The following is a 13795-nucleotide window of genomic DNA, read 5'->3' on the forward strand; positions in this document are numbered from 1 at the left end:
ATATAGTTGTCAGTCTGATTTAATAGGCGGGATTTATGGTAATTGAGAGTGAGCGTGCACGCGCTTCCCATTTACGACTGATTGGAATTCATTAACACACACACACATTTCACTATCACATCTGATGTTTACGAAGTTTTTGTGAATCAGGAGAAGAGTTTTCGGGAAGTTTACGCGCAAATCGTTCAGATATTTACTCGTATATTTACGAATGTTTCATGAATGAGACCCATTGATTTGAAGCTGTGTATCATGTGTCTTGTAGTAGTGGTTATATTTCTCTCTAGCCTTAATTGGCAACTTTAGAAACAACATCACAGAGCCACCACTAAAAAACAGGTATATTGTACTGTACAACAGAAGTTTGATTATTTGCATGTCACTGATGTTGCCTAATTTACAATGACCTACCACCTGCAGTAAATAATGGCTTTTCAATTTCAATTCACGCCAGATTTGCAGGTCTGGAGCCACCAAATCCTTTGAATGGATATCAAAAGACTAACATTTGCATGAAACGCTGTGCTGGTATCACTACCACTTATTCACTAGCTTATTCACCTAGATACACATTTGGTTATCAGTATTCACTAGAAATACCATATTAATCCATAATGTAGAACAGCACAGTAAAATACTCCAGGAACTAGCATGGAAACTCATGCAGATCTAAGTGTTTTAGTATATTATTCTTGCTGGTCGGCTTACCTAGAGAGGTCTTAATATTGTCCAATCAAACCTTTTGACTACTAAGGGACCAGCTGGGTGATTTCTCTGACAATGACGATACTGATTTTCATGCAGATAAAGTGCATAAAACCATTTGAAATCAACATCTGTCACATTCTCCCGAGTTTTAGCTGTTCCCTCTGCAATTTCCTCCTGATGACATGTATTTTATCCGCAAATAGGACATTCTGAACCAAAAATGTGGGATTTAGGGGTGAATGATGAGGTATAATTTGTCACATAGGATAAATGGTGCAGTGATAAATGGTGGTTCTAGTGATACATCACTAAAAGTAGTTTTCTGAAGCAGAACTCACGGTTGTTTGCGACACGGCAGAAGTCTTCCTGCAGTTTGGATACATCTATAGGCGAGTCTAAAGTTTCATGGTATGGCTTCTCATTGGTCAGGTCTGCTAAAGAAAGGTTGGGATTGGACGCATGGAGACGGAAAGAGCCTGCTGAGATACAGCTCGGAACCTTCAAAATATTAGGAGAAAAACCAGGTCAACAGTCAGTGATGGTGCTATTCATTTTGGCATGAGATAAATGGCTTGGGGAAAACATGATAGGTTTCTAAGTTTCTCTTGCATGCAGTAAAACTAACTAATGGTCCTTTGTGTAATACTTAAGAGACAATAAAACGAGGCGTAACTATCATTATCATCACACTATTCATGCATGTAATACATCAGCAAATCAGCTCCATAAAACATTATGTTAACATTAAAAATGCAAGGCGCTCTAGTAATTTGAAGTATTCATGAAGTGATTAATAACTGCCTTGTGAGCTACAAAAAAAAGCCTTTTTAAAACTGGTTTTATGTTTTAATATCTGCAAGTAGAAGGTCACGGATCACCTGAAGGGTTGTTTTGTTGTCTTTCCCGTAATTCTTGGGACGCCATTTTCTGGGATGTCTCTTCTCTTTTTTGGGGCTGTCGTACGTTGAGGCCTATACAGAATGAAAGATACTGAAACTCAGTATTTATTTATTTTTTAATTCCTATCATTCCCCTAAAACATACAGAAAACATTTTAATCAACTAAAATAGATTCGTTGTACACATTCACAATATATATATGCACAATGTCTCGGTTTAATGGTTAGAGAGTTAACCGAAGGTTGTGGGTTTGAGTCTCAGATCGGTGAACCCCCAGCTGCTTCCTAAGTACCGCAGCAACATGGCTGTGGCAATATGGCAATATGGAAATGTAATTGTGCAAGCTCGTTTCCCCATATTTTTACATTTAGATAGCTTTGCTATCATCTAACACTCATCTAGCAAATTTATATTTAAACACTAGTAATTTAACAACTAATGTTCTTAAGCAAATCTTGAAATAAATATCCATTTTCATACTATACAATTTTGTGATGCACAAATTCACGTAACGGTATTAAATACTGGCCATTGGTTATTGGCCATAATATGAAAAGAGTAAAAAGCCAGATGACATGAAAAACAAACCCTGCAAGCTAGCCGAGGACAACATTTACATTCACAGCAGCCAAAGTAAACAGCAGTTGTAATAAAATAAGGCGGGCCCATTTGGCAGATGAAAGGACAGCTTTCTGAATCATAGCTCATCTGTAACAGCAGTTATGTGGAATAATTTGATCATGACTATCCTTGTGAAACGGTGATATCAACTGAATGACTGTTTGTCAGTTAACAGCATCCACAGGCACAGCTGGACCACTGCCTGAGTGACTAAGACTGGCCTTTTCTGAGGGCAGCGGTTTTAAAGTTTTTGTCTAAATTTAATCTTTAGCTCCCTGCATTCTTTCTTATCATGTAGAAGGTTAACTAAAAATATGAATAAGCAATATAGCACATAAATTTATAGTTTTTTTTTTCTAGCTGACTAATGAGTTTATGGATGCAGAATGGTTATTGTGAGGTAAATGTTTGTTATGTTGCATTGTTTCCAGCAGTTTGAAACACTGAATGAGTGGTTACATGAGACGTTTCAGTAAGATGTACTGTATCTTATAACACCTTTTGATGTCCATTCATGTTTATCTCATAATATATTTGTAAACGTTCCACTTGAACAAAGGAGCGAAAGCGAGGGCTCATGCCACATTAAAGAGCACCAATATGTTATGTTTGAATTTAGGTATGAATTTGGCAAAATCTTAAAGCTGATACTTTGTTTATTAAAAGTTAACAGAGCATAAAGCTTACTGTGACTATTGGACAGCAAGTGCGCTACAAATTTTATGAAGTTCAGCAATTTACAGAACACAGTATATCTTGATTCAAGTTAAGATGCCATATCTTCTTGTAATGACAAGAAGCTATATCAGTATCGATTATAAACAAGAATTGTTAATGTCCACGCAGCAGACCACTTTACTTGATGTAATTTCAGTGGTGCACAAAATAGACTGCTTTTCTGCACTTTTACTTTGCACGGTGTGCCGTCAACGCTGTTTTTTGCCCGCTAAAACTTTGACGCATCGTCTCAGTTTATTATGTCAACATAACAAAAGATGTGATCACAAAACAAGCAGGGAAAAATGCATTACATGCACATTTTAAAGTTTTAAACTTGCAAATTAATATGTGTGGTCGCAAATGTAACGCCCGTTTCACACATACTCCGTCTGCGGTGCGTATCCACTGCGTAATTTTTTACGCACCCATGTTAACGGATTCCAGCATTCACACTGCACACAGTTACGTACCGAGTCTATTTTTGCTGTGCTGCATGCACTGAATTAAAGTGACAGCGCATTGTTTGCGGTAAAAATGAACATGGATTGACACGGAAATGCAGTCATTTCACAATAAATGTATACTAATTAAAGCCTACTGTGTTTAACACGCAAGACATGAGTTTTGGCTTGATTTAAAACAAGAAAAAGAGCAACTTTCGAGAAACAAGGCAACATTATATATGCACTTTTACAGAGGCAGAAAAACAAAGTTATTTAAGACCCGTTGGATTGCGTGTAATAAAGATTTAAATGCAAAAGGCACGAGAGTCGACTGTTTCTGTCAGTGGTGAATTTTAATTTTAAATGTTTGTGATATCCTAACAAGAAAATTAGGCTAATGTTGTGTTTAAATGTGTTGCATGCGTAATACGTTGTTTATATTTGAATTAAAATATGTATATGAAAGATTGTTACTGTACTGTGATGAAAGAGTATCACAATGCTGAATTTTTATTATTTGTTTTATTTTAATTTTTTTTACATGCTTTGATATCAAAATAATGGACAGATGTTGTTTTTGTGGCTTAAACCGACGCGGATCAGTAGCGGACTGCAAACGCGTCCTGTGTGAAAGCACAATGAGTCCGTGCTGCTTCAGCACAACATACGTAACACACTCGTACTGCAGACGCACTGCAGACGGATTATATGTGAAACAGGCGTAACTGTTTTAGGCGCAGTCTGATATATGGCTTAACTATAGATTGTTAGCAAAAAGTAAAATACATAATGTACATGTAATTACTTTTATAAGACTGTTATAATTTTGTGTGTGAGTGAGATGTAACCTGCAGAGCGTTGATGGCTGGTGCAGAGTAGGTGCGGTGTAACACCTCCATACTTCTCAACAAGTGATTCAGTTCTAGCAGCTGAGCCTCACATACTGAGAGTTCTGAGAAGACAAAGAACACTGTGCAGTAAAAAGCTGCAGGCACAGCATCTTCAGAGTGAGACGGATTCATAAATTAGTGTGCGTGTACCTTTGGTGCACCTGTCCATGTCATCAGAAGACTGGAGCCAGGCGGTCACCTTGGCCTGGCTGGCAAAAGATGCCGGCGAGTGGAGAGAGGACTGCTTTACGAGCGAGGCACGCTACAGAAAATGATTGAGCAGAGAAAGAGAAAGAGAAAATAAATGCAAAAGTACAACCCCAGCTAAGTAAAACAATAATGATATAATAATAATATATGTGTGTGTGTATGTGTAATAAATGGATATACTGTACACTGCTGGACATTGTTAGTGGACAAATTAAACTAGTCACAGTGTGAAACACTTTTTTGAGAGTCTATTTTGTAAAAGTTGCTACAAATTGACAGTTTTTAACATCCTCTCAAAGTTAAAGCACTTGCACAGTCATTATAATTCTTTCTGACATTTATCTTTCCGTCTAAACCCTCTACATGTCCCATGGCATTACCTTTCTGATGGACTGACTGTCAGGTATCGTGGGGGAGGAGGTGAGGGGGTAATGAGGGTGGAAGAGCGTTTTCTCGTGAGGGAACATGGCGATCTCATTCTGCCTGTAAAGTCTGTGGTGACGGAGCTTAGAGACCCATTCATCAAACAGCTCCTGGGACTTGATCTGCAATACACCACATTTAAAGAGTCAGGATAAAGGAAACCTACTCAATCATGATTCAGAAGCTGTTTTCCCTGACGTTGTGCGTGTCTGCACTTTAAAATGGCTTAGATGAAGGTTGACCTCGTGATTTTGTATCCGAAGGACCTGGTTCCCATTCCTGAGATCAAAAGTTCAAAACTCACTTAAATGAGTCTCTTTAAAAGAGGATTCTCTACGTGGAAGCAGAATTTCATGTGAGAGTCAAACTCTCTGTTGGGGTTTGTTTCATACTGACATAAAAAATTGCTGCTTCTAGAACTCATATTTGAAGGTTAAGGGTAATACATGCATTGACAATTTGAGTTCAATTCTAAACTGAATTAATGTAATTATTAACTACTGTAATTCTATTTAAATGATAATTACAAGAGCAATTCAAATGTAAGTGAAATTACACTTCAATTTAATTCAATGGACATTTTGATGCATATCCTATCAAAATCCTTTCAGTGCTACTTTAAGGCTAAAGCTAACCTTGTGTACCATCATAATGAAACATGTTCCAGTAAAACTGCAGCTAAATTACAGGATGCACCAGTCTCCACTAATGCTTTTCCTGTGACCGCAGAGCATTCTGACTCCGAGGTCAGTCTAATATTATAATTGTTGTGATACCTTCAGGTGATAAATGTTTTCTTCGGCGTCCAGATCAATGCACTTGGAATTCTTCTTAATGGCCATGACGGACAACCCCACATCAATGCAGCCATGGAGCTTCCCTTTCTCGACCTGCACACAACACAGACAGGAGGTTTAACCCATAAATATCACTGCTACCTTGTCAACAGATGCTACTTTGTTGCAACATACTCAAATTACTACTGAGCAAATATGTTTCTCCTGGTTAAGCCTCAAATGAATCTAGATTCAAATTGAATTCTTGGCTCTTGTGCTTTTCTCTAGTCATCTCATCTTACTGTGGCTATTTCACAGGTTTACATGAATGGCATAAAAGTAGGGATGAGAAATGTGAAGAATTTATGGATTTGGTTCCATTAATGAAACTTTCAGTATTTATAAGGATAAATATTTAAAAAAGAATGACATTTACATTGCCAGTTACATTTAATAATAAAATTAAATACAATACTTGCAAAAAATACATATAATCAGACTTTTTAACCTGAATAAATGCAATCCAACAATAGTCCTTAATGATATATAAAAAATATATATGTGGTAAATATGCATGTACTATGTGGTTTTAGAAATAGTACTGACAAAACAAATAATGTGTATCTTTAACTACACTGACATATAACTGACCAGTCAATAACTACTGTACACTGATTAGATAAAATATTACATAAAAATAACTTGCTCATAAGAGTCATTTATTCTGTAATCTGACTAAATCTGAATTTGTAAGCATACAGCGCTCTGTGAGCATACTGTGCATTCAAAACAGTAAATTTGACAATAGGTGACAGGTTTGCAGAACTTTAAAAGCAAACGGGCTTCAGCTAATTTCGCTAATGCATAACCGTGTCAAATTCAACTAGTGCTTATGATTTAGAGACCAAAAATATATATGGCAGGTTAAATATGTACTTTCATTATAATTTAATACCCTGGCCCCTTCATGACGCTGTTTAGGACGGCAGACTAGTACGAGGAAAGGCAACCACGCAATGTGGTATAATAGTTTCTGTTCTGAAATTACCGCTTTACATTTGCAAACTATCTGCTGTAGATAATGCTTTCAAACCATGGGGACATTAACTTTTATTTTACATACCCACAGCTTGAGGCTTTTATCAGCAGGAAACATATATTGACAGAAAGACGGAGATTTTGGGCCTCTAAAGATGAAGAGCTCTGTGAAGACTTACATGATGGGGAACTGACCACTAAAAGTCCTGAGTGCTTTAGTTCAATAGACTGAGTGTGTGTGTGTGTGTGTGTGTGTGCGTGTGTGTGTGTGAGGCCTTTTAGACTCACATCAGCTGCACATTTGGCATACTTCAAAATGCCCTTATCCAGGTAGAAGAATCTCTGTGAAGAAAGAAGCACAGAAACTTGGCTCAGATTTATTTGGTAAAAGATGAATGTTCTGAGTGTGTGTGTATCTCTATGCTTCTTTTCTGTCCATTCTTGTATTTACTCTTTTTGGTTGAAGGGTATTTTTGGAGAACAAACCTTTGAATGGCTTACTTTGTATCTGAACGTTAAACTGGCACAGAAGGAAGTATTTTTGTATCAAAAAATGCTCATTTCATCTTTGTGTTTGTGCACTTCAATTGAACAGAATGAGTGCTTTAACTGTCAGACACACCACACTGAAAAATGTCAAATGTGAAATGACTGTGCCATTTATTTAAAGCGTGGTTAATGGTTTAATTCAGTTTGGCTAAAAGCAAAATGTACTCCTCATTAAATCAAAAACTTTAAAGAAACAACTTGATTTGCAACTTTACTGGCTACAGACATTAGGTTTTTATTATTTTTTCTGGAGTTTTTGTTGCTGTTAGAACATGACAGGCAAGATGATGCATACTTTTTAAAGATATCACAATAAATATTAAGGTCTTTCTTCTTAGTTTTCATATTATAGCTAATTTAGCTTTTGTTTATGGTGAAATAAGTTATAAAAAGCCCTAAAATTATTAAATAGACCTATACATTAACATGTTGTCTTGTGTCTAAAGAAAATTTGATTAAGTGTGATCTTTATGATCAATTATTTCTGTGCTCTGTATGAATGTTTTGTCTGTAAAAATATATATTTTCGATTAATATGAAATCAAAATTTGAATAAATATAATTTGTTTTTTTCAGTGCAGGGTTCATCAGAGTTACTGAATGTGTTCAGACAGGTTAGCATGAATCCGCTCAGTTGCTTTGAGATCTGGAAATCTCTGCACTAATCTAATTATTCCACTTTTTCCATTTCTACTAAAACATAGGTAGAGGAATTGATGCATGACTGTTAGCTACATACTTTGTGCCAGCCTTTCATGGGCCACTTCCTCTTCTTCAGCATGTAGCCGGCCTGCTTCTCTGGCTCCTGAACATTAGAAAGACCACCACGCAAACCCTCAATGATCTCCCAGCTGTCCTGTACAATCCAGTTCAATACACATGAACACTGTACAATGAAACTTAATTGACCTACATTTAGTGTTTCTAACTCAATGCCTATAAAAAAAAACAGACATTAATAATAAATGTGTCAACTAGAGACACTGCAGTAGATATAATTAGATGTCTATTATTAGATATGACTGCTTTACATTATTTACACACAAGAAGGATGTGAAAACAGAGATTTAACAAGTCAAGAAAAAGTGAGGAAATAACCTGACAGATTAATATGGGATAGGCATTACTGTATGATTAATACAAATAGTTGTTTTTTCAATTATATTTCATGATATATGACATAAATATAATTAAATAAAAGATATCAACGATTTTGGTCATACTTTTATTATTTATTTGTATGATAAATAATGCAGACATTTGTGGATTTTGATGACAATGGAAAACAAATGTACAGAAAATGTTTTAGAGGAACATGAAAAATGGAGCTGCTGCAAGCTTATGATTCTTTCGGAACAAGGAAAAAAAAGCTCATTCAGCCATTCAACTTAGTTATAGGTTTAATGCTCCTGCACGCAGAGATAGTCATTCTTTATTTTACTGGAAATATTTGTAAACCAAAGCAGAAGCAAAAGTGAAAATCATGGATTATCTATACAATTCAGAACCAACAAAAACCATATCCTGTATTGTACTGTACTGTATTCTATGTGCATACTCTTAACAACCAAGATTAAATTCAGAGAGAAGAGATATTCTCTTTATTATTTACAGTGCTGACAGATGGGAAAAATGTAGGTCTCATTCTTTCTTTAGCATTCTCTGTCTCTTCCTCAAGGCGAGAACCGCACTGCCCAAATACTCACTAACACTCTCAGCAGTTCACTACATCAATGTCAACTTTTAAAGACACATCTCTATAGCCAAGGACAAAACCCAAACATGCATCAAGAACCACAGAGTGAGACTAATGAAACCAACCTCTCTTACACAGCAACTCAAATCAAAGAGCAACACAACCTTCGAGGAATACTGTGTTGACAGAGAAATAGAGCAGATGATCAACCAACCCTCGTGAAAAAGAAGTATACTTTAGATTACTTTCAAAAAGAGTATGCCCACTTATTACATAAATAATATGAATAATATAAATAATACTGACTGTAGTGTTTTCAGAAATCAATTGCATATTAATAGCAATTTGAAAGAAATATATATACATACATATATACAGGTACTTCTAAATACATTAGAATGTCGAGGAAAAGTTCATTTATTTCAATTGTGAAACTCATGTATTAAATAAATTCAATGCACACAGACGTTAAGTACGTTAAGTTTCAACAAATTAGAATACTTCATCAAACCAATAATAAAAAATAAAAAACATTTAGTGAATTGTTGGCTTTCTGGAAAGTAGGTTAATTAACTGTTCATTTATGGTAGGGGCTTGGTAGGGGCTTCTTTTGCTTTAATTACTGCTTCAGCTGAGCGTGGCATGGAGGTGATTTCCTCTTTGAAGTAGTACAAACTCTACACGACATAATTCCATGATGTTGGTATAGTAATGTCTGCCACACAAACAGTAAAACATATCTCAGCTTAGAAGGAGTTATGAGCTTTACACTGCCACAACAAACACCAACAAACTTTGAGTCAAAGAGTCTACAGCGAATACAACAGTTCACATCCAGTGTAGACAGCATCACTGATTGTAATCAATAGAACTTCCTTGTATTTTGTTGTAGAGATAGTGTAACATCGGGGAAGTCTGACTGGGGAAGAAATGGATGATCCTGTAGCCACAATCAAAACTTTACTGTTATTTAGGGGTGTCCCCGAATAGTCAATGAATCGATGCTTTGATTCGAAGAGCCTGATTCAACTATCGCTCTAATCAGTCGAATATTCATGGAGTGTTATTGATTATGCTATTTTGACTATTTTAGAATTACTGGTTTTCTCCCAATAAGTTATTATGATAAATTGCCTGTTATGATAAAACTATAAGAATCTGAAAAGAAAGAAGCTTCAAATTAATATTTGAAAGTGAGCGAATAAATCCCACTACCCCTATAGATTTATGTTTCACTTTCCATAATCCCTTACCGACAGAAGAGCATCTTGGCGGCAGGGATTTAAAACTCAAGACTCAAACTGACACAGCCAGAGACTGGATGTTTTAGATTAGGTAGGGTACAAGTGATTTCAAAACATTTCAGCCGGTGTATATATATCGTGGATATATTATTTACCTGATATAAGATGTCTTTGGTTCAGTCAAGCGCTTCATTGTAGTACAACGGTGATATCTCTTTAGCGCACAGAACGAGCAGGTCAAACTACAATGCAGAATATTAATAACTTTGACTGGGACTGTTATATACATACTATTATGATGAGAAGACCATTATACTAAAACGCTGTGAATTTTTAGAGTTTAGCTGCTGTGTTTCAGCACATTGTTTCGTGAAGAACGCGTCCACAAAAAGAGTTCATTCAGAGCCCCGCAGATATGTTCATGTGCATTCGGGCTCTTTTTGCAGATAGCCTATAAGTCCTAATATAAAAATTATGTTGTATAAATAACGAAGCGTATTCTATATGAAATTATGAGTTTAATCCCATTGATTAAAAACTTGCTTTCAAATGCGTCACTCTACTGGTCATCTTCAAAACAGAAATGCAGAACATTAACTGCTAACGTTTTAGGCTAACGTTATAATGAGAGCACCATTGTAAAAAAAAGAAATTGATTAATTAAAAGGATTTGTTATGGTTTCGCCGACGTTAAGTGTTAGCTATCTGTTAATCAAAACATAAAACATTATTTACCCTGTTTATATCTGCAAGGTGTTCATTACACATTTTCCCAGTGTTGACAGTAATTATGGCTGTCCAATGTCTGACTTGACTCAATGTATTTTGCCCCGCCCCCAAACATATGATTTGACTATCAGTCGAATATCAGCAAGATTCTAAAATTCGAATGAAAATCCTTAGTCGGGGACACCCCTACTTTTATTATTGTCTTTCTGTGACATTCTTTGCCAGAAAGATGGTGAATAAAACGAAAGAGACCATGGTTGAAGCTCACTTTGAATGAAATATGTGCATCATCGTGGAAACGGTTCATGGCCACATCAGATTATGTCAGAGTTTGTTGCCAATTGTTGGAAAATCATTTCAGACTTCTCAGACATTCCACGACCCAACAAACACAGATAAGGCATGTTCAGTCGGGTGAAAACAAACTTCAACAAATGCCAACAGGGGATGATCCAACAACTCGTGTTTGTCGGTGTGGTGTGAATTGGCCTTATAATGCTACCAAATAATGAGATTAAAGATTATATACTCATAATCAGGTCGGCGTGTTCATTTGAGGAGAAGGACACCCATCCACCCTCCGGAGCTCACAGCATACTAATGCACACACGTGTAGGTGAACGTAATAGTAATAATAATAATAATAATTCCTTAAATAGCACTTTTCTGGGCACTCAAAGAGATTTACATTGTCAGGGGGTATCTCCTTATCCACCACCAGTGTGTTGCATCCACCGAATATGTTAAGTCTATACATAATTGGAACAAATCTGTGTGAACAATGGCTGAAGACATGTAATTGCATCCAAATGTCCAATAGCAGACTTCTAAACCCTGCTGTATTTATCCTTCATATCCACAGAACATGATTAGTTTTCCACTAATTGCCTTGCACAAAAGCCTCAGGAAGTGTTTCAGAATTGCAATAAATGAAAGGGCCTGATATGTTTTTATTCATCTGGTGCTCAAGGCTCATTTCATAGATTTGTTTTATTCATATTTCTTACAGTCATCTGACTGAGAACAGAGATTAATACTGTGTTTCTGCACAGTGGGTAATGTGACTGATAAACACAAAGTGGAAAGGAGTAGCTGAGAAAGTTTTGGGTAAAGTCCAGAAACATTTTGTCTAGTCCACTGCATTCTGCCTCACTGCTTTATCTGTATGTCGGCCAGTTTTTCATAAAAGCAACTTAAAGGGGGGGGGGGGGGGGGGGGGGGTTGAAATGCTATTTCATGCATACTGAGTTTTTTACACTGTTAAAGAGTTGGATTCCCATGCTAAACATGGACAAAGTTTCAAAAATTAAGTTGTACGTTTGAAGGAGTATTTTTGTTCCAAAAAAACCTCTTCCGGTTTGTCACAAGTTTCGGAAAGTTTTTTTCGAGTATGGGTCTGTGTGACGTTAGATGGAGCGGAATTTCCTTATATGGATCCTGAGGGCGCGTCTGCCGGAAGAGCGCGCGCTTCCGTATAGCAGAGCACTGAGAGCACAGACATTCACTGATCAGAGCGAGAGCATCGCGAAATGTCACAAAAGGAGTGTGTTTTTGGTTGCCAAGGCAAGACAACCCTGGGCAGATTACCAAAAGAGAAACAGCATTAAGGGACCAGTGGATGGAGTTTATTTTTACAGAGCATCAACGGAGTTGTGCAAGTGTTTTTGTTTGTTCCCTGCATTTCGAAGATGCTTGTTTTACAAACAAGGCCCAATTTGACGACGGATTTGCACATCGTTTATTTCTTAAGGATGATGCAATCCCAACGAAAAAGGGTCACGATCGTGTGTTGGAACCGCATGCGGTGAGTAAAACTGCTTTAAATATCTCTGTGTTGTTAACTTAGCTATCGGCGCGTAAGCACATCAAGTAAACAACATGCGATGTTTTCATCAAACTGCACTTTCCACATGTACAGCTTAAAAAAAAAAAAAAAAAAAAAAAGACGACATAAAGTGGAACTGAGTCATTTTCCAAAACCGCTAAGCAAATATATACAGTTTCAGTACATACCACATAGAGACGCCTTTGCTGATGCTGCTCTTGTTAAATTTCAGCCTCGGGATCTGTGTCACAGCTTCCACATGCTCTCAACGCAAAAGCCTACTGGCGCTCGTGATTCTTTAGCTCCGCCCACACGTCACGCCTCTAGGCGCTCGTGTTTTTCCGGGAAAAATCGGTACAGACTATCTTTCTCTTATAAATATAATAAAAATAAAGACTTTTTGGAGTTATGAAGGATGCAGTACTACTCTATAGGTACTCAAAATTAACAGGATATTGAGTGAAAACGAGCATTTCACCCCCCCCCCCCCTTTAAAAAAAACCTAAGCACTATAAATATTTGTACTCTTAAGGTCCTTTTTGTATGAAGCAGGCATGCGTATCATCCTAAGATCTATAAACAGAACTTCAGCTCTTAGAATAAACATAGCTGTCTTATGTCCCTGCATTTAAACTTAAGCTAATGTTAAGTAGAAGTGTGTATCAACTGAATTTTTATTTGATCAACATCAATATTTTAAGGTTAATAATTATACATCATGAGTATAAAAAGGTATATTTTAGTCAAGACAACCTTTGGAGTAGTTTAAGTATATTAATTTATTTAGTATGTTAATTTGGTCTTAAAATACCTGATCTACTTTTCTGCTGCTGCTATCACTGCAAGAGCAGAGCAAGTAGCCAGACATACACACAGACATGCAGCTGCTGCACAAATATAGATATAGAAAATGGCCTATAGCTGATCTAGGCAGGTGTCTCTGAACCAGACTATTTAAATGTTGACAAAGTAAGCTCGGTGGGTGCAGTTACAGCTGAAGCCAATCAGCTTGTGCAATATAGT

General features: G+C 36.6%; 1 protein-coding gene across 2 annotated transcripts in view; it reads right to left on the reverse strand.

Annotated features, from left to right (window-relative positions):
- Positions 1–13795, reverse strand: part of LOC113060163 (oxysterol-binding protein-related protein 3-like) — a 52904-nt gene that overhangs the window by 11896 nt on the left and 27213 nt on the right. For both annotated transcript variants that reach the window (XM_026229042.1, XM_026229043.1), the window contains 8 exons: positions 8018–8134; positions 7018–7071; positions 5692–5805; positions 4873–5037; positions 4433–4544; positions 4241–4344; positions 1587–1679; positions 1047–1206 (listed from right to left, as the gene is read on the reverse strand). In XM_026229042.1, the coding sequence (XP_026084827.1) occupies positions 1047–1206; positions 1587–1679; positions 4241–4344; positions 4433–4544; positions 4873–5037; positions 5692–5805; positions 7018–7071; positions 8018–8134 (919 nt within the window). The remainder of the gene's footprint in view (positions 1–1046; positions 1207–1586; positions 1680–4240; positions 4345–4432; positions 4545–4872; positions 5038–5691; positions 5806–7017; positions 7072–8017; positions 8135–13795) is intronic.

This window comes from Carassius auratus, chromosome 41 (assembly GCF_003368295.1).
Source record: "Carassius auratus strain Wakin chromosome 41, ASM336829v1, whole genome shotgun sequence".
In the NCBI taxonomy this organism is placed as follows: Eukaryota; Metazoa; Chordata; class Actinopteri; order Cypriniformes; family Cyprinidae; genus Carassius; species Carassius auratus.